The sequence below is a fragment of the Astyanax mexicanus genome, chromosome 3 (genome assembly GCF_023375975.1).
Source record: "Astyanax mexicanus isolate ESR-SI-001 chromosome 3, AstMex3_surface, whole genome shotgun sequence".
Classification (NCBI taxonomy): Eukaryota; Metazoa; Chordata; class Actinopteri; order Characiformes; family Acestrorhamphidae; genus Astyanax; species Astyanax mexicanus.
This window is the reverse complement of record NC_064410.1, coordinates 60,826,953-60,854,931: the sequence shown is the minus strand read 5'-3', so window position 1 is coordinate 60,854,931 and position 27,979 is coordinate 60,826,953. Positions and strand designations below refer to the sequence as shown.

Below are 27,979 nucleotides of genomic sequence, written 5' to 3'. Positions count from 1 at the left end.
TGCAAAATAACACAATAATCATTAGCAACTATATATATATATATATATATATATATATATATATATATATATATATATATATATATATATATATATTTATATATATATATATAACACAGTATAATGAAAAGAAGAAAGAAAATTGAGTGGTAGTGTTGGCTAGATAATACTACCCATTCTGGGGCTTTTAGATTTAGGTGAGACTAAACAGACCAACAGAAGCAACTCCAGAGAAATAGTAAAAATGTAATTTATTGGTGACATGAATAACAAAGGGACAGCAAAACTGTACATAAACGCAAAGAAACGGACAACTGAGGATTTTTACAGTACTGTATTTTTTGCACTATAAGACACACATATGGTGACCAGACGTCCTCTTATTCCCGGACATGTCCTTCTTTTGAGACCTAAATAAATGTCCGGGGGGAATTTCAAAATCGTCCGGGATTTTGTTTGACTGCCTCAAACATAATACATGTACAGTGCATTGTGATCCATTCCACTCCATTCCATTCCAGGTTTCTCTGTATCGCAAATTAGTCACGCCATTCTCCTCAAAGGTTCTACACCTTTTTCTCTGTGTGGTACGTTCAGTGTTGAGCGCATATGTTAAAGGAGAGGCAGTATTGAGAAACAAAAGCGGCATATTCGCTGCTGTAGCCTCCGCGTCCTCCGTGGGTAAAGACAGCAGCAGCAGACCGGGAGAGCAGGCTTGTGACGGAGGAAACGAGGGACAGACTGAGCAGAAATGTGTAGCACATAAACAGGCAGTAACGTTGGTAAAGTCAGGATTACACAGGGACTTTGATGTGATGGAGGTAACTGAATAAGAGTAAAACAGTGTCAAATGCTTTTAAGACAGAGTTGCGTTGCATGAATTCATAAAGCAGCCCTGTTTGTAGCCTGATACAAATACATGTTATAGCTGTTTAAAGGAGGAAGCACCTTTAACCTGAAGAATTAGAACTGAGCTGTTCTAATCGAATATCAGAGAAATTCAGAAAATACATATTAGACATGAATTCAATAAAACCGACATCCTTTTCAGAAACCCAAATCTGGTCAGCCTAGGTACACAAGTCAGGTATTAAGGAGCAGTAAAGCCACTCCACTGAAGTACAGAGTTATACAGGAGTTTCAGCTTAGTTTCTCCAGCCCTAAGACTGGATTAGCATTAGCTGCTAACCACGCTAAGTGATAGCCCTTTTGCCATTCAGAAGTGAGTATTATTGGGCTGTAGTATGCTGCTAACCCCAGCTAATACTGCTGGAGCAGTATTTAGCATTACCCGCTAACCGTGGTAAACGCTAGCTTATTTGCTGTTCACAGGTGATTATTATGGGCCTGTAGTCTGCTGCTAACCCAGCTCGCACTGCTGGTGCCGTATTAACTACTAACTGTACTAACCACTAACTGTACTAAGCACTAGCTCTTTCGCAGTTCAGAGGCGAGTATTATCAGAATGTAGTCTGCATGTTTACTGTATTAAATCAAGATAAGTATGTAGTCTGCATGTTTACCGTATTAAATCAAGATAAGTATGTAGTCTGCATGTTTACCGTATTAAATCAAGATAAGTGGGACAAATCACTAGCTAATATCTCCCTGGCTTATCGGAACACTCAGAGTTCCTCAGCATAGCTCTGTTGGGTGGCATTAGCCGATAACCGTGGCTAGCCTTAGTGGAAATCTGGAAATCTAAGCTTACTGTGAATAAACGGAAGCGATTTACTCAGCCAAATAAACAGTTTTCAGGAAAAGGATCTGTGTAGATTATAGTTTTGTTTAATAGAATTTTTAGGTTTTGTTTATGTAGCTTAGTTTACTTTTACAGGTCTCACCACCCAGCAGTGAAACCTGCTGAATTAGATGGGAATTGTGGCAACACCCCAGTTCCTTACTAGTGTCACTTAATGCGCCTTATAATCCGCTGAGCCTTATAGTGCAAAAAATAAATTTTTTACAATGACATATAATTATCCTCTAAAATTTACAGATGCTGCTAGTAGAAAAGCTGAGTTTGTAACCCTTTTCAAACAAACATATTCCTAGACTTTTTAAACATTATGCCCCTCTCCAGCCTATCAACAAATCCAACATATCAATGTTAATTGGGTTGAACCATAAAGCTAAGAACCTCAACACACTCTCTACTGTAGTGTACATATAGGGCCACATTTTACCCCCTGTTTATTGCTATCTTACACCCTGCCAACAGTCCATTTTCACACCTTCTATCTGCATTGTTTAAATAGCAACAGCACTTCTGAATATATCTACACTGATGGGTGTGGTGGTCTGGAAATGAGGTGTGTTCAGGTACATTTCTGGAGTATTGCTATCTTTGCAATGGGAAACACAGGAGCTCCACTGACTGAATACAACCTAGACACCAAAACAGACGCCAACAGTCAGACGTTCATTGCTATCTTGGCAGTGAAATGTCAACACAGATACAAACCCAATGTACATACACCTCCACTTGTTACATACACATGGAGACACAATAGTGCACAAAACCGTAGTGCATGCTAGTTGGCAGCTATACAAACTTTTACATCTACAATAAACAGAATACAACATTAAATAAGACTATTCTATATCAACACAGGTAGCTGTGCCGTTAAAATAGCAAACAGCCAAAGTCATAGAGCATCTGGCTCTTAAATGGAAAAGGCAAGTGACACGCTGATTGGTTTATTTGACGTTACACCCAAAACACACCCATCATTCTCTCTTTTTAGTCCTTCAACATGACTAATCATTGCTTGTTCACATAAGGTTGTAAACCCTGTATATAAACTCTGAATTCAGTAGTTCTGATTAGTTTTAGAGTCACTTATGAGTTTAGAAAGACTCTGGAAATTGTATTACAGTGTAATGAAGTCAAAAACTTGTCTGCAGCAAAACGGAGGTCTGCTCAGTGTGTTCAGTAGCTCCAGGTTTAAGATAATCTTCTTCTTCAGTGGATGCTGTAGAAAATAATGTAATGTAAAGGAATGTAAAGGAAGTATACTTAATAGCATTAAAAGTATGTTCGAATTAGGTAAAACATGCTAAAAGTGCATTTTCTATTTAATTTATTTAGAAAAATACACAGTAAATATACTTTTTCTGTATTGCTATAAAATGTATTTATTTATTTATTTTAATCATTTTATTTCTATTTTTCCCATTTTCTCCCCAATTAACACGGCCAATTACCCAACACACTCATTAGGACTCCCCTTATCACTAGTAATGCCCCAACACACCAGGAGGTTGAAGACTAACACATGCCTCCTCTGATACATGCGAAGTCAGACTCCGCCTCTTTTTGAGCTGCTGCTGATGATGCAGCATTACCGAGCAGCATCACAGCGCTAACGCTCAGAGGAAAGCGCAGCGACTCGGTTCTGATACATCAGCTCACAGACGCACTGTGCTGCAGACAACACCCTAGGAGTGATGTGGGGAGAGAGCGCCATCTACCCACCTGGAGGGAGCAGGGCAATTTTGCTCATTTTGATGGCAAAACTGCATGAGCGGGTGTTCGAACCTGCAACCTCCTGTTCATAGTGGCAGTGCTTTAGACCGCTGGACCACTCGGCGCCCAAAATGTATTTTTAAGCAATATGCTTTAGATTAAACATTGTGTTAATAGAAAATACATATAGTGGCATTAAATACTGTTTAAAGTGTACTTTAGTGTATTTTTTTTTATTTTTTCCCCCCCAGTAGCATTAAGGTGTGCACAATATGTGCATGAATATGCAAAGTAGTACATTTGCAATATACTATATATCAGTGTATTAAAAATTATGTTTAAAAACACACAAATCTACTTACGTTTGCAGAAATTATCCTCAAAAGCACAACCTAATGTGTTGATGTTGTATTTAATATATCGCTTAATTACAAATAACAAATAATTATACTTAAGTTGCCATAAGTTGTTCCAAAATAGTACATTTAGTAATGTATTTAAGTACATTTAAATTTTAAAAAGTATGTACTTTCCCATATTAAGTATACTTTAAAAAAATATACTTTATACACTTTTCAAGGGAACACCTGTATAATAATTCATCATCCTAATAATAAACAATAAACACTGATTATACACATGTATATATTGTGATTACCTCAGGGCTTGGGTGTCTTAGTGAGAGGAGTCTCTAGTTCTGTACCCTCTGCAGCAGCCTGCACACAAAACATTCCATTAACACTATTCTACCCCAAATTAACATTTAGGGCCCTATCGTACCCCCTGTGTAAGATGCATTGTGATGCTTTTTGCTATCTTACACCTCGTCAACAGTCTATTTTCATGCCTTGAGCCCACACTGATGGGTGTGGTGGTGGTTTGGAAGTGAGGTGTGTTCAGGTAAATTTCTGGTGTGTTTCTATTTATTTTGGTGGTGGAAAACAAACAGGAGCTCCACTGACTGATTAAAACCCTGACAACAGTCAATCATCAGAATCCATTCTTATAGGACGCACTGCAGAGCACAAACCCGACTCTTAACTCAACAATAAACAGAATAAAGAATAAAATAACATTACTGTTCTTTTAAATGAGCTGCTGGTGTATCTTCACAGTGTGAACGAGTAGCTCAGTATCTGTCTCTGCTGAGACACGCAAAAGAGCTTCGCACTGTTAAGATACGAACACGCCAAAGTCAGAGCTCACCTGCCTCTTAAAGGGAATGAGAACTGGAACACTGATTGGTTTATTTCACTTTACACCAAAAATTAACCACACCCATGATTAATAAAGAGAACTAGTGCATGCCTTTTGAGCATTTCGAGCTGTGCAAGGTGTATTTTTTGCGACCTCACGATACTAAATACACACAGACACGCCCTAAATCCAGCTGTGTTGAACAGTGCAATATTGATCACTAAAATATGACCCTTAATTTTACAAACACCCAGTTCTCACATTACAGCTCACCTGAGGCTGTGCTTCCTCTCCGTCTTCAAAATTCCTCTTTATTCTAGGGGGAAAGCAGGGATTTAATTCATTTACATTGAATTAAGTCAGTAAAGGAAGTAACAGCTGCAGAGATTAAGACATTCTTACCTGTCTTTCTTTCTCATCCCTTTTAATCACAAAGAGGACACACAGAAAGACACAGCACAGATACAGATTAATCATAATTACATTTACAGGTGCATCTCAAAACAATTTAATATCATTGAAAAGTCACTTTATTTCAGTAATTCAGTTTAAAGTGTGACACAGAGTGATCTATTTTAAGTGTTTATTTCTTTTGTTATTGATGATCATGGATTACAGCCAATGAAAACCCAAAAATCTGTGTCTCAGAAAATTAGAATATTATATAAGGCCAATTGGTACTTTTGGCATCAGTGTGGGCAGTGTAAAGCCAAATCCTGCTGGAAAATGAAATCTGCATCTCTATAAAAGTTGTCAGTAGCAGAGGGAAGCATGAAGTGCTGTAAGATTTTGTGGGAAAACAAAACTGCACTGACTTTAGACTTGATAATAAAACACAGTGGATCAACACCAGCAGATGACATTTCTCTCCAAACCATCACTGATCATCAGTAAATGTTACATTTCATTTGTAAATCAAGGGAGCAGAGTCTGGAGGAAGAGTGGAGAGACACACAGTCCAAACTGCTCGAGGTCTAGTGCGAAGTTTCCACCAATCAGTGATGGCTTGGAGAGTCATGTGATCTACAAGTCACACGCTGATTGGTTTTATTCACATTGAGCCCAAAACACACCCATGATTAATGAACAGAATTAATATGTGCCTTTTACGCATATTGAGCCGTGCAAGGTGTACTTTTCCTGTTGTTACGATAGCAAAGACACACTGACACGCCCTAAATCAAGCTGCACGACGCACACGGTTGACGGCTCACCTATAGATCAGTAAAATAGGGCCCTATGACTTTGCAGTTTCCTTGGGGATCAATAAAGCTCCATCTGTCTCTGTATTTTGAGAAACGCAGCCCTGAATATACTTACAGAAATCATGAATTTGCAAACAAAGCCAAACAACAATGTAGAGTGACTCAAACGGTAGGATGATGACATGCATTTCCGGGAGAGTCTGTCCTCCTGTTCCTGTGGGAGTGGCAGCATGTTATATAGCAGTATGTGGCATATTAAAGTTTACAGTTAATTTTACTAACAAAAATACCACTGATAATAACACTCACAGCCTATTATTGTATACCTTATACACCAACAGGTTTACAAGTTTACAGTGTTTTATTTTACAGTGTGGAGGTTCTTTATATTTCCACACTGGTTAAATCACACATTAAATCATGCATTTTTACCTCCTTTTAAGATCAGTTCCGTGGCCAGAGTGAGGGAAGTTACAATACTCAGTCCTGAAGCTCCAAACATGTAAAGTATAAAATGAGGAATCTCTGCAAAACATGATAAAATCATCAACATAAACTACATAAACACGGTTTGTTACATACACTGCCTGGCCACAATAAAAAGAAAGTCTCCACCTGGATGTAAGTAAGTAAATAATGTGGGGTTGGTTGGTTGATGCTGCAGTTGGTCTGCAGGTTTAGGTTCAGCAACAGTATGTGCTGAAAGAATGAGGTCAGCTGACTACCTGAATATACTGAATATAGACCAGCTTATTCCATCATTGGATTTAGATTTTTTCTTCCCTGATGACCCGGCCATATTCCAATATGACTGGAATATCAGGATTGATGGTGCTGGAATTGTGAAAGAGTTCAGGGTTCAGGGAGCATGAGATCATCATTTTCACACATGGATTGAGAGAGAGTTCAGATCTTAACCTCATTGAGAATCTTTGGGATGTGCTGGATGGAGAAGAGCTGCTTTGTGCAGTGGTCAGACTCTACCATCATCAATGCTGCTGCAAGATCTTGGTGAAAAATTAATTAATGCAACACTGGATTTAAATAAATCTTGTGATGTTGCAGAAGATTAATGAAACAATGGTACAGTGAATGTGTGCAGCAATCAAAGATAAAGGTGCTTTAACCAAATATTAGAAAGTGTGACCTCTTTTTTGGCCAGGCAGTGTATATAAAACTACTGATACTCTATATATTAATATTACAGAACACTTTTAACTTACTGGGTATTTTTCTTGGGTGAACAAACAGGGATCCAGGAGGCACAATATGCAGCAGTGCCATTACAGCCAAGTATCCAGAAGAATCTGCAATAAAGATTGTATTGTAAAATTATAATTTCATTAATTTAACACAAAAAACAAGCTGAAATCTTTTATAATTAATTTGAGGTAACTAAATGTTTTGCAGCGTCACAAATGTTATGTTGATGTTAATGTAATATCAGTTCTAATTATGCACATGGCCATCACTTTGTTTTGTGTAGTTACAGTGCCACAACATTTGGTAAATTTGGTATATTTGGTAAAAAAAATAAAAAAATAAATGAGAAATCTGTGTTTAATTTTTTTTTTTTTACAGAAAAGTCACTCAAAATGTAGGTTAGAACATATAAATAAATGTTGGCACACTACAATACTTACACAAAAACAAATACAGCAACAATATTTATTATTATTATTATTATTATTATTATTATTATTATTATTATTATTATTAGTAGTAGTAGTAGTAGTAGTAGTATTGTTGTTGTAGTAACATTTTGAATCAATGAAGGTACAATAATTAACTGTACTTATGACACAATGTCTCAATTAATTATTGTTTATCACTAAATAAGACATTGTTATACCACAATTAGTTCCGATGCTGCAATGTGATTGGCCGATTGGCAATGATGCAGCGCTTACAAACCAAACAGCACAAACGCAGCTACAAACAGAGCAACAATGGAACTATTTTAACTGGCTGAGTTTTTATAACCAAACAGATCCTATTTTCTCCTCCTCTTTAACTCTTTAAAATCTTTCACTAAACAGTGATAATGGAACTGTGGTATAATCGCAATAATTGACTCGAGGTTCATGCTATAATGTGTAATATTGGCACTGCTGTGCTGATCTATGACCGCCGCACTGCAGTGCCAATATTATTTTAATTATATTCATTAATGATTACAATTTTATTAACGAATATTTAAATGCATTATCATTTACAACATTCTTAACTATTAATGTCACACCTTAGCCCTTTTTTGTCTTTTTTGCTTCTGTCCCCTGTTCTCCTGTTTAATTTTCCTCCCCATGTTCTCTCCTAGCACATGGTCTGTGTTATTGTCCAGTCTCCGAACAGAACTAGCCCCACCCTTTCAGGAGTCCCCTTGTGTCTTGTTTTTACTCCGCCCCCTTGTTACCGGTCCCAGGTGTTCCTCACCCTCTTCATGTATATAAGGCCCTTTGTTTCAGTGTTTTGTCATTAAGACTTTTGTATTATTTTTTTTGTATACATAATATTCTTGTATTTTTGTGTGTGTTGTAATTCTTGCATCTGTCTGTTTTCACAGCAGGTTTGTTTGATTTTAGATTCTAGTGTTTATCCTGCTTTTCTTAGTTTTGCTTAAATTTTAGTCTTGTCCTTGTATTTTTAGTTAGCTTATTTTTTTTGCATCTTTCGATATTTACTTTCTGGTTTTACTGTTGTTCATCTTGTTTGTTTTATTAAATTAAATATACCTGCAGTTACATCCTCTCGTCCACCTATGTTTTTGACAATTAAATTTCACTAATGTTTTATTATGTCTTAACAAGTGTTAATTAATAATTAGTTGAGACATTTTTTAAATAATTTTACAGTGTTTTTTTTTACTGTCGTAAGTTATATTATTTGTGTCCTTTATTGTAAAGTGTTCCCAATATTATTATCATTATGAATTTAGAATTCATATAAAAGCTAATGTAGAGGAATGTGACCTACCTTTTGATTTCATTTTGTCCTTTATATAGTAAACATACAACAAACCATTTGCAAGAATAGATATTGAGATAAGCACGGCACAGCACATATCTGAAAATATAAATGTACAGAATTTAAAATTAAATTAATAAAGTAAATGAAAAATGTAATTTTCTTTATAACTAATAAAAGGTGTACTTACATCCCAGGCCTCTCCATTTAGCGCAGAATCTGTCTTTATTGTTTTTATGTTGTCGACGCACAACAAGCACTAGAGCAACCCAGAGAATGATGTATATTCCTGCTGTAAATTGAAACTTCCATGCTTAAAAAAACAGAATATAAACATTTTAACTGATTTTACATTGCTTTTCAATTTTACTGAAAATCAAGTATTGATTTTATAAAGTTAAACAAAAGTACTCACTATTTACAAAGTTTCCTAAGTAAATGCCAACAAATACAGAACATACTGTGAGAAATATGCAGGCAGCAGCTACAACAGCAGATAAGAGACCGATATGGAGACCTGAAAAAAAAATTCATTCAATTTCAAGCAGCATCTTTTACTTATGTTATAAAGTAAGTAACTAAAGTGTTTTTGTAGACACATTATTAATCAGTATATTTAAAGAGTGATAAAATAGAACAACTTTTTTTTGTACTTATCATACTTTAATTACAGTATAAAAATAGCACAAAAGTCTGACTTAAATTGTGCTAAGTTTAGTACTTAACTGCACTAAAATAGAACTATTTTAAATACTTTAAACTTAAGAACATTTAAACATACATATTTAAACTTATACTTCATGTATGTAACTCCATATTTTAAATATGCTTACAGTAAAATTATAATACATTTAATACAGAGTATTACAACTGTATCACTATTTATTAGGTATATTTTTACCAGGTATATTATATTAGAAATGTACTAAGAATTGATGTTAAATATTTGTGACCTATTTACATTAGAGTACAAATATATATGCTTCTTGTTCTTGTCTTTTATAAGTAGCACACTCCTAGTATAGTTACTTCGTTGGGTATAAAAATATATTTTTAATATACTGTACTATAATATACTACAATTTTTAGCGTGTTACAAATTTACTTTTTTAAATGTAGTAATTTAATTTACTTTTCTTTAAAAAGTTACATGATACATTGTACTTTAAGTAAACTACTGTAACAGCTGTTTTTAACACACTTTGCTAAAAAATATATGTACAAAAGTATATTCTGAAATAATTATTTTAGAAGTATATTGAATTATTGAATTAAGTCTATTTTTTTAAATACACTGTATTGTACTTTTCAAAAAGTATGATCAAAGTTTACTTTCAAAATTTGATGAAAGCATAATATCAATGTACTTAAAATCCATAAATCTGACATCTGACAAATCTGACATTTCTTAATATGTTCAATTAAGTACAATTAAGTATTTATTTTTTCACCAGGGTTGGCTTGAACATCATGGTGATCATCATCATCATCATCATCATCATCATCATCATCACGGCTTCAGCTAAGAACATCACCACTCCCTTCACTCCCTTACAGCAAAGTTTTACCAAATATGGTCTTTTATTTTGTACAAATTTAAATATTGCACTTACGTGTAAATGGTTTCAGCTGAAAGACGTGTCTCTGTAGTGAGAAAAGCAAAACCATCCCTACGACAAATGAGGATGTTGCCGTAACCATGGCTGCAATGTTATAAGAAGAATGTTAACTTTGTTAACACACACATAATTACAATAATCTGCATATTTATAAATATCTGCAAATTTGCATATATTTAGTCAAGTCAAGTCTAGTCAATTTATTTATAAAGCACATTTAAAAGACATCAAGTGCTGTACAATAAAACAAAACAAGATTTAAAAGAAAGCAAATCAGTGGTAAAACTATTAAATATATATTTATATTTTATATATAAATATATATATTGTCTGTAGTTTATAGAGTAAAACAACAATGTTCATTTTACTCAAACATAAACCTATAAATAGCACAATGACTGTGTGATAGAGGTTTGGGAAGAATCATCATGATACGCAAGTGAAGAGCAAGGTATTTATAAGGCGTTAGCTTATTCCACTTCCCCAAACTTAGTTATTTCATAGCAACATTGCAATGCAAAATCTCCTTTTTTATCTGCATGTAATCAGAGTAGGTTCATCTTGTGAAACATACCTGGTGATTCAGTTGTTTCAGAATAGAGAGACATAATCAACAGGTTAATGTTGCATATCACCAGGCACAGGAATGAAAATGTCCGGCATGCATATTTAGCTATAGAAAAAAAACAAAAACAAAGAAGAAATGACTGGAATAGAGTATTTTTCGTTTTGGTACCACTTGATCTTTGCAATGTTATATTTAATTTTCTATTTAAAGACAAAATGATATGAAATATATGTTAAATGAGAAGAAATTACCTGAAACAACAGCACCAACAGATAACACTGCATTTGTTATCAACATTGTGCTACTTTCAAACAGACCAAAAGTCCCTTCTTCATAATGAGCAAACTCAACTAGATGAGAAAAAAAGAGAAAAAAATGCAGATTTTTAAAACAGTGATGACAGGATAAATATTATATTCTAACCTGAACTCCACCACAGTAAATTATGTTGCAAGTTAAAGTTTTTTACATCTTGACAGCAAATCCAAACAGCAATTTAAACTTATATATTACAATTTAGAAATGACTGTTGAATATTGACGTCCATCTGGGTCAGGAATGGGCAATACATTTTCCCAAGGGGCCAAATGAGGACATGAAATAAGTAATATACTCAGCTGGATATGTATATTGCCCGAAACATATATATTGTAGGCCTCCACAGCATTTATTATAACCCTTTTCATATAAAAAAACGGTAAATGAAACAATACAATGATACACCACAACCTGGTGAAAATAGATATAAAAAGTTTTTCGAAGACCAGCATCACTTTCCCTTAATAAATAGCAGTAAATTACAAACATTACACCGTCACAAATATTTAACAAACATTTATGAAATAATGTTTCGAAGATGTGGAACAGTGTTACAGTGTTTAAAAACTAGCGGCACTATCAGAAAAAAAATTATAAAAGACCAGCATCATTTAACTTTATACCAAATATGCCAAGTGGACAAGTGCATTAAAGTCAGGCTGAATATGTGATGTGGAAATGTGGAGGACAGCACACGTGTCAGCACAAGTGATCAAATCTGTTTTATGAAGTTTAGTATCCCATTACTCCAAAATACTACAGTAATATAAAATATTAATATAATTTAGTATTCTGATATGATAAACCTAGACTCTAGGTTGTATTCAGTCAGTGGAGCACCTGTGTTTTCTGTTGCCAAGCAATAGAAAATATAGCAATACAGAAATTTACAATTTTTCCAGACCAACACACTCATCAGTGTAGATATATTCAGAAGCACTGTTGCTATGTAAACGACGCAGGTGGAAAGCATAAAAATAGACTATTGGCGAGGTGTAAGATAGCAATGAGTTTTGCAATGTGCAATGCTAGAGTTTTTTTTAATCTTTAGAATTATTTGCATCACCTGGCCTTATTTGAACAATGACTGTGAACAAGCTATAGCTCTAAAAAGCTAATTAAGGTATAAAAACCTTCTCTATCTGCAGGCAATGTGTTGCTTACCTGAGAACACAGCCATCATTATAATGATGCAATGAAGAGGAAAACCCAAACGTTTTACTTCTTTCACCAATCGTTCTGTAAATCACATGTATATTATGAAACATTCTAAAAACATTTGATATGCAACATATATATGTATTCTTAATATAATTTTGTAAACATTTAAACATGTTTGTAGACCAGAGTGCACCCAACTATAGTTTCTAACCGCCACAATGCTGTATTTTTAATCTAAGGGTGCTTTCACACCTGCCTCGTTTGGTCCGGACTTTCTGACTTTTCAGTTTGGTCCGAACCAAAGTAGCAGGAGTGAAAGGGGCCGCGAACCACGGTCCGGACCAAAAGACCAGAATTTGGTCCGACCGAGAGAGGTGGTCTCGGTCCGGATCTTCTGAACCATGGTCCGGTTCGCCTGCAGTGTGAAAGCGATGTTCTGGATGGCTCAAACTTTTGGACCAGAGACTGTAAAAAAGATTCAATGAAAATGAAGCCAAAATCTTCCTCCATGTTGGCGATCCTTATACCCGAGTCTGTAGAGCGCAGTAGAGACCAGAGGAGGGAGAAAGACTGTGTAGAGCAGCCTACTCATTTACATAACCCCGCCCCTGAGGGCTGCCTCGAGGTCACAGGCTGCAGAGCTGAGCGGAGCAGAGCTGACAGTCTGTTATTGGTCCCGCCCATAACCAGCCCTTTTACAATAACCACAGCATTTTTGAATAGAGCAGAATAACTTTTTAAAAACGAATTCTGTAGTGACATAAAAATTTGACAATATAAGCAGAGGTTACACTAGCTGCTACATTTAAATAAAGGAGGTAAAATTATAGTTTGTTAGAACAAAACGTGATTGAGAGTTGTTCTGTTTTGCCATTGAAACCTATGGGGATGGGTGGGGTTACACAGCTTTCTGAAACCGAACAGCAGGGGGCGCCCGACCTGTGGTGGCTTTACTTTTGAGAGACGATGCTCCGTCCAGCTATACACAGTCTATGTTTCGGACCAATTACAGGAAGCTGAGCAGGCGTTCCTCAACAACGGCAGCAGAAGAAGAAAAATAACCAACTACTACTGACTGCAGCCTGCGGGAAGGTGGAGTTAGACGTCCAGAGCGTCCAGTCCCACCCACTTTGTCCACGCCATGCCTCGTCAGTCTCGCAAGTATTTAAGCCGGACGACGCGGCACATTATATTTATATCCGCTAACTGCCCTGTACATTGTTTACTTCCGTTCAGAGGCGGGACTGGACGCCATGACGATAACAAAGTGGGCGGAGCTGGATGCACTGGACGTCCAACTCCGCCTTCCTGCAGGCTGCAGTCAGTACCCTCTCAAAATAACGGGAAAAGCAGGAAAAATGAGCCGTGGATACAGCTGCTTCAGGACGAGCACGTTCGTTTGGTGAATTAGAACTAACCTAGAGTACTGTTCCTGAAGTTGCTGCTGCTGCTGGTATAAAAACACGATAGCAGCGCTAATTGCTATGTTCATTCATTTTATCCTGATCCTGGAAACGGCTTCCTGCCGAATGAACCACCCGCTGAATTATCATCAACACGCCAACGTCAGACGCATGTCCTTCTAAAAACCAATCAGCGTCAGGTTAAGGAAAACGCATCGATACGTAAGTTATGATGAAAGGATGTAGGAGTATCACACAAAGCTCTTTGTTGCGCTCCCTAAACTGCAGTGTGAAAACAAAAATAAGCGAAATAAATATATACAATATATACAATGTAGCAAACACATTCAGACCACGGTCCGCACTTTCAGGTGTGAAAGCACCTATAGCTTCTGTGAAAAATACTGCGCACTACAGTTCCTGATCCACACTAGAAGACATATTGTTGCATAAAACTGCATTTATCTTTTATAATTTATTTATTCTGAAATGGAACATTCCTGGAAAATATCCTACCTGGAAGTGTGTTAAGATAAGGAGCAGTCTTCATCAGTATCAGAGGCCGTGCAAAAATAACAGCTGCACAAACTACGACCTCATTTAGAAGCCCTAAACAGAGGAAAAAAATAAATCAGTGATTATTACAGCTGTTTAATTTTGATTGGCCTTCTCATTGTGAAACTTACCATATTGTGGCATCATGGCTCAGTAAGGCCTCAAAAAGAGGATGTTTATAATGCAAACAAATGAGACACAAATATTATAATTGGTCATTTGTTTATGATCCAGTATTACATATTTTTGGGTGGCAAAAGTATGTGAACCCCTAAGATTAGCAGGTTTGTTTGAAGGTGAAATTAGACTAGAAGGTGTTTTCAATCAATGAGATAACAATCAGGTGTGAGTGGGCGGAGCCTGTTTAATTTAAATAACAGGGATCTGTCAAAGTCTGCTCTTCACAACACGTGTTTAAGGAGGTGTATCATGGCGTGAACAAAGTAGATTTCTAAGGACCCGAGAAAAAGAGCTGTTGAAGTTCATCAGGATGGAAAAGGATACAAAACTGTCTCTAAAGAGTTTTGCCTACACCAATCAATCCACAGTCAGACAGATTACAGCATAGAATTTGAATAAATTTAACCCTGTTTGTTTGCCAGATTGTTATCCTCTCCAGGAGTGATCAACCAGCAAAGATCACTTCAAGATAAAGGCATGTAATAGTCAGCGAGGCCTCAAAGGACCCCAGGGTAACTTCTAAGCAACTGAAGGCCTCTCTCACATTGGCTAATGATAATGTTCATAAGTACACAATCAGGAGAACACTGAACAACAATGGTGTTTATGGCAGGGTTGCAAGGAGAAAGACACTTCTCTCCAAAATGTTACTAAAAATCACATGGACAAGCTAAAAATCTAACTATTAGAATAATGTTTTAAACAGAATAGAACTTTTTGGTTTAAATTAAAAGTACTATGTTTGCAGAAAGCAAAACACTGAACATAATAACCTTATTCCATCTGTAAAACATGGTTGTGGTAGTATCATGGTTTGGGAATGTTTTGCTGCATCTCGACCAGGATAGCTTGCCTTAATTGAAGAAACCATGGATTCAGAACTATATCAGAGAATTCTAAAGAAAAATCAGGACATCTGCCAATGAACTGAATCTCAAAAGAAGTTGGGTCATGCAGCAGGACAATGACCCTAAGCACACAAGCTCCTCTACCACAGATTGGTTCTAGAAGAATAAAATTAATGTTTTGGAATGGGGCAAAGTCAAAGTCCTGACCTTGATCCAATGGAAATGTTGTTGAAGGACCTGAAGCGAGCAGTTAATGTGAGGAAACCCATGTTTTCAATGTAATGTCATGAGACCTAAGCCTCCATTAGAATTTGGTTTAACATTCTACCTGGATTTGGAGTAATCTTTTTTTTAACAACCAAAGCCAAATAGAATATAATACCAGTAATTGATAAGTTGAATATAATGTTATAACATGTTTTAATTGAAATAACTTTGAGATAAATCAATGAAATATGTAGTGTATATGTGCATCAATATGTGATGAAATATATTGAGGTTTAAACAATGTTTTATGTTTTCAATTTCTTTTTTAAACAGGCTTTTCATCTGTTGCCTCAGGACAACAGTCAGTTAAGTTTTTTTTTTTCATCAGAATAAAATAAAATTAATGCCAAAGGGGGTTCAACTCAATGAATATTAAAATTAGACTGAGTCTGGTTGTTAAAGCAATATTGAGTTGAGTAGTGAGAAATTCGATTTATGTGTTCATTATGTATTTAGAAAAGAAAAAAAAAACTCTTAATCATACCTTCTTTTGACCACAGTACAAAACCAATGAACATGCAGAGGTTTGGACAAAAGGCCTGCAGTAAATACATGGCCAGGACTCGTCTGGTTGCAGCTGAGGAAGAGACAACATACAAATATACATACAAATATTACACATTTAATATTTTGAGTTTGTTTGCACATAATGAGTATAATTTAAACATGATCAACATCATCACAGCTTTACCTTCTTTCCACAAAAGGATGGAAACAGGAATTCCTAATCCAAATGCAAGTGATGATGCAATAAAACACAACACCAGTATGCATTTCTGAAGAGAAGAGAAACCTGTAGAACAATTCAAAGATAAATTATTTATCTTTAACAATTAATACACTATTTTTCCCAGTGAATTGTTTATGTTACCCATTTGCTGGATGAGCACAGTGGTTTGAGCTGAGAGATCAGCAGCATGAGCAGCACAGATGAATTCCCCCTTATCCTCCAGCCTAACGTCCTTCAGCCTCAGTGAGAAGTTCCCTCGAGGGATTTCTGAGCTGAAGAACTCGGCTCTTCCCTGGTAACGATCGTTTGAAGCTTCTGAGAGGGTCTCGTTTTCTTGGAAGAGCAGAACCAAAATGTCAGGGTGTTTGGTCCAGGTTACCTCCTCCAGCAGGTGGACGGGTATATGAGAGTCTACAGAGCAGTTCAGTATAACCTCTTCGCCTACAGACGCCACGACCGGGTGATGTGCACCAATCACCACAAACCGCTCTGAAATAAATCCAGAAAGAAAAACTGATTTAGAAACAAAAAACTTTATTTATAATCTAAAATTGTGTGTCTCTGCAGATTTTCATCAACACAGTAGAGCAGGGGTGTCCAAACTACGGCCCGCGGGCCATTTGCGAGATTCAACGTTTGAACGCTAGGTGTCAGAAACGGGCCAAAGAGTCTAAAAGCGGAGAGAGTGTGCATTTCTAGAGCAGAAAAACGGGCCAAAGAGTCTAAAAGCAGAGAGAGCGCGCATTTCTAGCGCAGAAAAACGGGCCAAAGAGTCTAAAAGCGGAGAGAGTGTGCATTTCTAGAGCAGAAAAACGGGCCAAAGAGTCTAAAAGCGGAGAGAGTGTGCATTTCTAGCGCAGAAAAACGGGGCAAAGAGTCTAAAAGCGGAGAGAGTGCGCATTTCAAGTGCAGAAAAACGGGCCAAAGAGTCTAAAAGCGGAGAGAGTGTGCATTTCTAGTGCAGAAAAACGGGGCAAAGAGTCTAAAAGCGGAGAGAGTGCGCATTTCTAGTGCAGAAAGTGGTCCAAAGAGTCTAAAAGCGGAGGGAGTGTGCATTTCTAGAGCAGAAAAACGGGCCAAAGAGTCTAAAAGCGGAGTGAGTGTGCATTACTAGAGCAGAAAAACGGGCCAAAGAGTCTAAAAGTGGAGAGAGTGCGCCCGTGACTTCAAATATATTTCTCCTTCTGGCCCCCAACAAAAAAGTTTAAACACCCAAAAACAAATTTCTATATTCCTGCATAAATATGACCTAAAAGTGCATAAAGGAAGCCATTTAACAAATGAGACAAAAAATATTATACTCATTCATTTACTTACTGAGGAAAATTATCCAATATTCCTTTATACTGTATATAAGTGGCAAAAGTACAGGGTTTGGACAATGAAACTCAAACACCTGGATTTAGAGCAAAATAATTGATTGTGGTGACGGACAGTTCTGGTGGAAACAGGAGAGTTGAGGTCCACATTGAATTCTGCCGTGATTTGATCAGCCGTGGTTTTATGTTTTTTGGATACAATCCGGGTTAGCACCCGAACATCCCTTTCAGACAGCTTCATCTTACAGCGTCCACAGTTAATCCTGTTGGATGTGGTTGGTCCTTCTTGGTGGTATGCTGACATTACCCTGGATACCGTGGCTCTTGATGCATCACAAAGACTTGATGTCTTGGTCACAGATGCTCCAGCAAGACGTGCACCAACAATTTGTCCTCTTTTGAACTCTGGTATGTCCCCCATAATGTTATAGTGTGCATTGCAATATTTAGAGCAGAACTGTGCTCTTACCCTGCTAATTGAACCTTCACACTCTTCACGCTCTTACTGGTGCAATAATGTGCAATTAATGAATTTTGACCACCAGGCTGCTCCAATTTAGCCATGAAACCTCCCACACTAAAATGACGACAGGTATTTCAGTTTCATTCTCCAACCCCTGTTTATGAACCTCTAGGATTAGCAGTTAATTTGATGGTGAAATCAGAGTCAAGTGTTTTCCATCAAAAGGACGACAAGCAGGTGTGAGTGGGCGGAGCCTGTCCTAATTAAACAACAGGGATCTATCAAAGTCTGCTCTTTACATGTCAGTGAAAGTGTATTTCTGCATTAGTGCTGCATCACAGAAGTTTACTAATACACCTCTCATACCATGACAGACCCTGCGAGACATGTTGCTCTCGCATAATGTTTTGCTAAAACCTGTTTGTCTTGCTGTATGAGGACGTATCAATTTTGAGACGGCAGTTTCCTGAAGTGTTAATGTAGAGGTTATTTCCTGTCCTATTAATAACCACTGTGTTGGCTGAGAAAAAATGCCTGGCTCTGCAAATATGAATAAAATAAAGAAAGTTCTCCAAAATTAGATATTATTTATTGCAAATCCCCCCAAAAGAGGTGGTACTGTGTGTAATACAGCTCAAGGCAGGACAAACAGTCCATAACAGTCACAGCTAGTATAACACTGGTTGAATATTGCTGTTTGGCAGAGGTGTCAAGTAAGTACAAATGCTTCATTATTGTACTTAAGTAGAAATGTAGGTTATCTATGCTTTACTGGAGTCATTATTTTACATTTTCTCACAATAATCTGAATTTCTACTCCGTACATTTTTTTTAAAATAGCCTCATTACTCCTATTTTATTTCAGCTCGTTTTCATTCCGGCTTCTCGTTGTTCAATGAAAACCCTATCCAGATAAATAGAGTAGTATAGTATAAACATATACCATATCGACACCCTATTGGTTTACACTGTGATCCATCACACCTGCACACGTGGAATAGGCCTGTTTTTCAATCACAGTTTTCATGCATCTTGGCATCATGTTCTCCTCCCCCAATCTTACACACTGCTTTTGGATAATTTTATGCTGCTTTACTCCTGGTGCAAAAATTCAAGCAGTTCAGTTTGGTGGTTTGATGGCTTGTGATCATCCATCTTCCTCTTGATTATATTCCAGAGGTTTTCAATTTGGTAACATCAAAGAAACTAATTTTTAATCATTTTTAAGTGATCTCTTATTTTTTTCAGAGCTGCATTTACATTTATTTCATCAAATGGCTTTTAGAAAAATGTGTATTGGGGAAAAATGCTTGACTGGAAATTAATTTACTTACTGTAACTATAGATATTATACCTTATTTATAAACAGCAATAAAAGCAATCTAAGTGGAAACTTCTTCACTCATCCTGCTGCGGGGGCAAAAAGGGGAGTCACCAAACCCATATCTAACATTTTACAAGTCAATAAATATGAAGTATAGAGAGACTTTGCCCACATAGCTGATGATGACGGCAGGATGTAGTAAAGTTCTGATGTTCTGAAAAGTTTTTCACTTTACATATCAGTGGTCTTAATGTTATGTCTGATGGGTGAAAAGTCAGAGTGTTTAAAATAAAGTCACTCACCAATGTCTTTAATTTCCACTGTGGTCTCACTGGAGTCCTGATCTGTGTAAACTTTACAGCTGTAAACTCCTGCATCCTCTGTCCTGATGTTACTGAGGAAGATGGAGAAGTTCCCTCTGGAAATCTGATCTGGGAAGAAGTTCACTCTGCCCCTGAAGGCCGGACTCTGCAGATCTGATCTGATCTCGTTCTGCTGGAAAACGTTCACTACAGATTCTTCAGAGTCTGAGTCTGATCTCCATTCCACTCTGAGACCCTGCAGAGGGACGGGGTCCTGAGTATAACACGGCAGAACCACATCACCCCCGAGCTGGACCACCAGAGGACCAGAGGGTCCCTCAATCTGAAGAGCTAGATCAAAATCAATCAGAAATCAACATAAAATATTTAATCAAATGAGAAAAGGTCTTGAAGTAAACACAGAAGACCTTTGCTCATGGTTATACATGAATCGAAATATTAATTATTATTTAGTAAAGTCAAGTCAAGAAGTTTTATTGTCTGAGTACAGGTACACAGTGTAACGAACATGGGACAACAATACAATAGACAACATAAAGTGCAAAAGTGTAACAGACTAGACAGCAGAGTCTGGTAGTGGAGGCTCTGTGTGTTGAGGAGTCTGACTGCCTGGTGGATGAAGCTGTTGCAGAGTCTGGTAGTGGAGGCTCTGTGAGTTGAGGAGTCTGACTGCTTGGTGGAAGAAGCTGTTGCAGAGTCTGGTAGTGCAGGTCCTGTGTGTTGAGAAGTCTGACTGCCTGGTGCAAGAAGCTGTTGCAGAGTCTGGTAGTGGAGGTTCTGTGTGTTGAGGAGCCTGACTGCCTGGTGGATGAAGCTGTTGCAGTGTCTGGTAGTGGAGGCTTTGTGTGTTGAGGAGTCTGACTGCCTGGTGAAAGAAGCTGTTGCAGAGTCTGGTAGTGGAGGCTTTGTGTGTTGAGGAGTCTGAACGCTAGGTGGAAGAACATGTTATAGAGTCTGGTTGTGGAGGCTCGGATGCTCCGGTACCTTCTGCCAGATGGCATCAGAGTGAAGAGTCCGTGTGAGGGATGTGTGGGGTCGTCCACAATACTGGTGGCTTTGCGGATGCAGTGTGTAGTAGGGATGCAACGGTACAGTGTGGACAGGGTTCGGTTCGTATTGCGGTTCTTGGGCTACGGTATCGGTTCGGTTTTGATATATTAATATTATCTAGCTCCAACCCGAAGTACGTTTTTAGCCCCTTATATTTCAAATCAACTAGGTGCTCCTACTCACACTTGCAGAGCCAATATTAAATAGAAAAAGGGCACAGATTAATTAAAATCACAACATTTATTATAAAAAAAAACACTTATTCCTACCATTAGTCAAAAACAGGCCAAATTAAATAAAGTGCAGTAATATCTTTAAATAAATATATATATATATATATATATATATATATATATATATATATATATATATATATATATATATATATAAATTAATACATTTTAGTACTTAAATACAGTAGTGAAGTAAAAATAATACTCCAGTAGATTCAGATACAGTATTTTAGTATTTAGGAAAAGTAGTGAAGTAAAAATAATATTCCAGTTGATACAGATATAGTATTTTAGTACTTAAGTACAGTAGTGAAATACAAATAATAATCCAGTAGATAGAGATACAGCATTTTAATACTTAAGTACAGTAGTGAAGTAAAAAAAAAATACTGCAGTAGATACAGATACAGTGTTTTAGTACTTAAGTACAGTAGTGTAGTAAAAATAATACTCCAGTAGATACAGATACAGTATTTTAGTACTTAAGTACAGTAGTGAGTAAAAATAATACTCCAGTAGATACAGATACAGTATTTTAGTACTTAAGTACAGTAGTGTAGTAAAACTAATACTCCAGTAGATACAGATACAGCATTTTAGTACTTAAGTACAGTAGTGTAGTAAAACTAATACTCCAGTAGATACAGTATTTTAGTACTTAAGTACAGTAGTGTAGTAAAACTAATACTCCAGTAGATACATATACAGCATTTTAGTACTTAAGTACAGTAGTGTAGTAAAACATCAATACTCCAGTAGATACAGATACAGTATTTTAGTACTTAAGTACAGTAGTGAAGTAAAAATAATACTCCAGTAGATACAGATACAGCATTTTAGTACTTAAGTACAGTAGTGTAGTAAAACTAATACTACAGTAGATACAGATACAGCATTTTAGTACTTAAGTACAGTAGTGTAGTAAAACATCAATACTCCAGTAGATACAGATACAGTATTTTAGTACTTAAGTACAGTAGTGTAGTAAAAAATAATACTCCAGTAGATACAGATACAGCATTTTAGTACTTAAGTACAGTAGTGTAGTAAAACAATAATACTCCAGTAGATACAGATACAGTATTTTAGTACTTAAGTACCGTAGTGTAGTAAAAATAATACTCCAGTAGATACAGATACAGCATTTTAGTACTTAAATACAGTAGTGTAGTAAAAAATAATACTCCAGTAGATACAGACACAGTATTTTAGTACTTAAGTACAGTAGTGTAGTAAAAATAATACTCCAGTTTATACAGATACAGCATTTTAGTACTTAAGTACAGTAGTGTAGTAAAACAATAATACTCCAGTAGATACAGATACAGTATTTTAGTACTTAAGTACAGTAGTGTAGTAAAACAATAATACTCCAGTAGATACAGACACAGTATTTTAGTACTTAAGTACAGTAGTGTAGTAAAAATAATACTCCAGTTTATACAGATACAGTATTTTAGTTCTTAAGTACAGTAGTGTATTAAAAATAATACTCCAGTAGATACAGATACAGCATTTTAGTACTTAAATACAGTAGTGTAGTAAAAAATAATACTCCAGTAGATACAGATATAGTATTTTAGTACTTAAGTACAGTAGTGTATTAAAAATAATACTCCAGTAGATACAGATACAGCATTTTAGTACTTAAATACAGTAGTGTAGTAAAAAATAATACTCCAGTAGATACAGATATAGTATTTTAGTACTTAAGTACAGTAGTGTATTAAAAATAATACTCCAGTAGATACAGATACAGCATTTTAGTACTTAAGTACAGTAGTGAAGTAAAAATAATACTCCAGTAGATACAGATACAGTATTTTAGTACTTAAGTACAGTAGTGTATTAAAAATAATACTCCAGTAGATACAGATACAGTATTTTAGTACTTAAGTACAGTAGTGTATTAAAAATAATACTCCAGTAGATACAGATACAGCATTTTAGTATTTAAGTACAGTAGTGAAGTAAAAAATAATACTCCAGTAGATACAGATACTTCCTTACTATACCTCTCTGGTTGTGCAGCAGTTATTTTAATATAGTTCTTACCTTTCAGTCCAGCAGCCAGAAGCAGCACTAAGAAGAACTCGTCCATTTCACCTGCAGAACATTACTGTCAGGACCTGAAACGCTTTTAAATTAAAGTTAAAGTTCTTTAATTAGAGCTGAGCAGAGTTATACTGTGTGTGTTTCTCTCTCCGGCAGATTCAGATTGAGCACGCCCTGAATGTTTGGTATGAGGAAAACCTACTGCAAAAAAAAAATTTTTTTTTAGAATGTTTATTTATTCAACCCTTCCCCCATTCAAGACATTGTTTACGTCCTGATCATCACAACCTACTTACTTGGCACCAGATCCCCCCCCCCAAAAAATCTACAGCTACCTGTAAACATACAGCTCCAGATCAGCTTGTCTGATTGCAATCCGAAGCAATGTGAACTGAATCAGAGAGTCTAGAGTCATTTTTATACTTAATCATTCTTCACACAGAATCAGAGAATCATTTTTATTTTGAATCAGTTACTAATCCTTAATTATTCAAAAGAAATCAGCTTTACTCTGAGTCAGAGAACTGGCTTCATATTAATCAATTTAATCTTCATTCTGAATCAACAAATCATGTTCTTTCTGAATCAAATAATTATCTTCAATTAGAGAATTAGAGAATATTCTTTGATCAGAATCAGAGAATCATTTAAATTCTGGATCAAAGAATCATCTTCATTCTGAATCAGAGAATCATCTTTTATTTTGAATCAGAGAATCATCTTCATTCTGAATCAGAGAATCATCTTCATTCTGAATCAGAGAATCATCTTCATTCTGAATCAGAGAATCATCTTCATTCTGAATCAGAGAATCATCTTTCACTCTGAATCAGAGAATCATCTTCATTCTGAATCAGAGAATCATCTTTTATTTTGAATCAGAGAATCATCTTCATTCTGAATCAGAGAATCATCTTTTATTTTGAATCAGAGAATCATCTTCATTCTGAATCAGAGAATCATCTTCATTCTGAATCAGAGAATCATCTTCATTCTGAATCAGAGAATCATCTTTCACTCTGAATCAGAGAATCATCTTCATTCTGAATCAGAGAATCATCTTTTATTTTGAATCAGAGAATCATCTTCATTCTGAATCAGAGAATCATCTTCATTCTGAATCAGAGAATCATCTTCATTCTGAATCAGAGAATCATCTTTTATTCTGAATCAGAGAATCATCTTTTATTCTGAATCAGAGAATCATCTTTATTCTGAATCAGAGAATCATCTTCATTCTGAATCAGAGAATCATCTTCATTCTGAATCAGAGAATCATCTTTTATTTTGAATCAGAGAATCATCTTCATTCTGAATCAGAGAATCATCTTTTATTTTGAATCAGAGAATCATCTTCATTCTGAATCAGAGAATCATCTTCATTCTGAATCAGAGAATCATCTTCATTCTGAATCAGAGAATCATCTTTCACTCTGAATCAGAGAATCATCTTCATTCTGAATCAGAGAATCATCTTTTATTTTGAATCAGAGAATCATCTTCATTCTGAATCAGAGAATCATCTTTCACTCTGAATCAGAGAATCATCTTCATTCTGAATCAGAGAATCATCTTTTATTTTGAATCAGAGAATCATCTTCATTCTGAATCAGAGAATCATCTTCATTCTGAATCAGAGAATCATCTTTTATTTTGAATCAGAGAATCATCTTCATTCTGAATCAGAGAATCATCTTTTATTTTGAATCAGAGAATCATCTTCATTCTGAATCAGAGAATCATCTTCATTCTGAATCAGAGAATCATCTTCATTCTGAATCAGAGAATCATCTTCATTCTGAATCAGAGAATCATCTTTCACTCTGAATCAGAGAATCATCTTCATTCTGAATCAGAGAATCATCTTTTATTTTGAATCAGAGAATCATCTTCATTCTGAATCAGAGAATCATCTTTTATTTTGAATCAGAGAATCATCTTCATTCTGAATCAGAGAATCATCTTCATTCTGAATCAGAGAATCATCTTCATTCTGAATCAGAGAATCATCTTTCACTCTGAATCAGAGAATCATCTTCATTCTGAATCAGAGAATCATCTTTTATTTTGAATCAGAGAATCATCTTCATTCTGAATCAGAGAATCATCTTCATTCTGAATCAGAGAATCATCTTCATTCTGAATCAGAGAATCATCTTTTATTCTGAATCAGAGAATCATCTTTTATTCTGAATCAGAGAATCATCTTTATTCTGAATCAGAGAATCATCTTCATTCTGAATCAGAGAATCATCTTCATTCTGAATCAGAGAATCATCTTTTATTTTGAATCAGAGAATCATCTTCATTCTGAATCAGAGAATCATCTTTTATTTTGAATCAGAGAATCATCTTCATTCTGAATCAGAGAATCATCTTCATTCTGAATCAGAGAATCATCTTCATTCTGAATCAGAGAATCATCTTCATTCTGAATCAGAGAATCATCTTCATTCTGAATCAGAGAATCATCTTCATTCTGAATCAGAGAATCATCTTTCACTCTGAATCAGAGAATCATCTTCATTCTGAATCAGAGAATCATCTTTTATTTTGAATCAGAGAATCATCTTCATTCTGAATCAGAGAATCATCTTTCACTCTGAATCAGAGAATCATCTTCATTCTGAATCAGAGAATCATCTTTTATTTTGAATCAGAGAATCATCTTCATTCTGAATCAGAGAATCATCTTCATTCTGAATCAGAGAATCATCTTTTATTTTGAATCAGAGAATCATCTTCATTCTGAATCAGAGAATCATCTTTTATTTTGAATCAGAGAATCATCTTCATTCTGAATCAGAGAATCATCTTCATTCTGAATCAGAGAATCATCTTCATTCTGAATCAGAGAATCATCTTCATTCTGAATCAGAGAATCATCTTTCACTCTGAATCAGAGAATCATCTTCATTCTGAATCAGAGAATCATCTTTTATTTTGAATCAGAGAATCATCTTCATTCTGAATCAGAGAATCATCTTTTATTTTGAATCAGAGAATCATCTTCATTCTGAATCAGAGAATCATCTTCATTCTGAATCAGAGAATCATCTTCATTCTGAATCAGAGAATCATCTTTCACTCTGAATCAGAGAATCATCTTCATTCTGAATCAGAGAATCATCTTTTATTTTGAATCAGAGAATCATCTTCATTCTGAATCAGAGAATCATCTTCATTCTGAATCAGAGAATCATCTTCATTCTGAATCAGAGAATCATCTTTTATTCTGAATCAGAGAATCATCTTTTATTCTGAATCAGAGAATCATCTTTATTCTGAATCAGAGAATCATCTTCATTCTGAATCAGAGAATCATCTTCATTCTGAATCAGAGAATCATCTTTTATTTTGAATCAGAGAATCATCTTCATTCTGAATCAGAGAATCATCTTTTATTTTGAATCAGAGAATCATCTTCATTCTGAATCAGAGAATCATCTTCATTCTGAATCAGAGAATCATCTTCATTCTGAATCAGAGAATCATCTTTCACTCTGAATCAGAGAATCATCTTCATTCTGAATCAGAGAATCATCTTTTATTTTGAATCAGAGAATCATCTTCATTCTGAATCAGAGAATCATCTTCATTCTGAATCAGAGAATCATCTTCATTCTGAATCAGAGAATCATCTTCATTCTGAATCAGAGAATCATCTTCATTCTGAATCAGAGAATCATCTTCATTCTGAATCAGAGAATCATCTTCATTCTGAATCAGAGAATCATCTTTTATTCTGAATCAGAGAATCATCTTTTATTCTGAATCAGAGAATCATCTTTATTCTGAATCAGAGAATCATCTTTATTCTGAATCAGAGAATCATCTTCATTCTGAATCAGAGAATCATCTTTCTGACCTCTAAATTGTAGCACTGATTTGAGTGGAGTTTTTTAATGATTGTATAGTTTTGAAGTGAAATTTTAAAATGAAATGTAATGATTGTTCTTCTGTTAAAACACAAGCAAAAATAAAATGTTTGTGTTTTTTCTAAATAAATACAAAACTAGAAAGTCATTGTCAGAAAAACAAGGTTTACGAGGAATGTTGATGTTTTTTTTTTTACCAGGTTTATACGTGAGCTGTTGAAATATAACAGTTAGAATCGACAGGAGCAAAAAAAAAGGTTTAACACTGTGTAACCTGTACTTTGACCCCTTGGTTTAGGATATACAGCTAAACAGATCATTTTAATATAGTTCTCACATTTCAATCCAGTAGCCAGAAGCTTGAGAAAGAAAAACAAATACATTTTACCTGCAGAACATTACTGTCAGAGCATGAGTGTATGTTTGGTATGAGGAAAACCTGTTTAGGAAAATCACTGCTGTCGCATATTTTCTCATCATGATCTGAAACCCTTGGCATCACCCTCATCTCTCAGCTCCGGAGCAGCCTGCCTGACTGCAGTCCAGAGCAAAGGTGTCGAGTAACAAAGATAATGAAGTCTTGGTTATTAACTGTTGATTCTTCCCATGGTTTCCTTTAATTTCATTTAGAGAATCATCCTGAATCAGAAAATCATCTTCAAACTGAATCAGTCATTTTTATTCTCAATCAAAAATTGGGCTAAATACTGAATCATAAACTCTTCTCTCTAAATCAGAGCCATTTTCATATTGAATTTAAGAATCTTTGCATTGAATTACAGTCATAGTGACTCTAAATGTGAGTCATCTTCACTTAGAATTAAACAATTGTAAAGAATTCAGAAACTAA

At 35.6% G+C, this 27,979-nt stretch overlaps 1 protein-coding gene across 1 annotated transcript; it reads right to left on the bottom strand.

The window, feature by feature from the left end:
* Positions 1-1,543: 1,543 nt before the first annotated feature.
* On the bottom strand, positions 1,544-23,564 carry LOC103038104 (uncharacterized). The gene is made up of 20 exons (XM_022666664.2): positions 23,252-23,564; positions 19,893-20,243; positions 16,626-16,973; positions 16,446-16,547; positions 16,239-16,331; positions 14,421-14,513; positions 12,505-12,579; positions 11,274-11,372; positions 11,029-11,127; positions 10,449-10,538; positions 9,251-9,352; positions 9,026-9,148; positions 8,845-8,934; positions 7,095-7,178; positions 6,304-6,396; positions 5,987-6,085; positions 5,069-5,087; positions 4,940-4,982; positions 4,128-4,185; positions 1,544-2,975 (listed from the first exon to the last, which is right to left on the bottom strand). The coding sequence occupies exons 1-19, from the start codon at positions 23,295-23,297 to the stop codon at positions 4,129-4,131; spliced, it is 2,106 nt and encodes a 701-aa protein (XP_022522385.2). The 5' UTR covers positions 23,298-23,564; the 3' UTR covers positions 1,544-2,975; position 4,128.
* Positions 23,565-27,979: the final 4,415 nt, after the last annotated feature.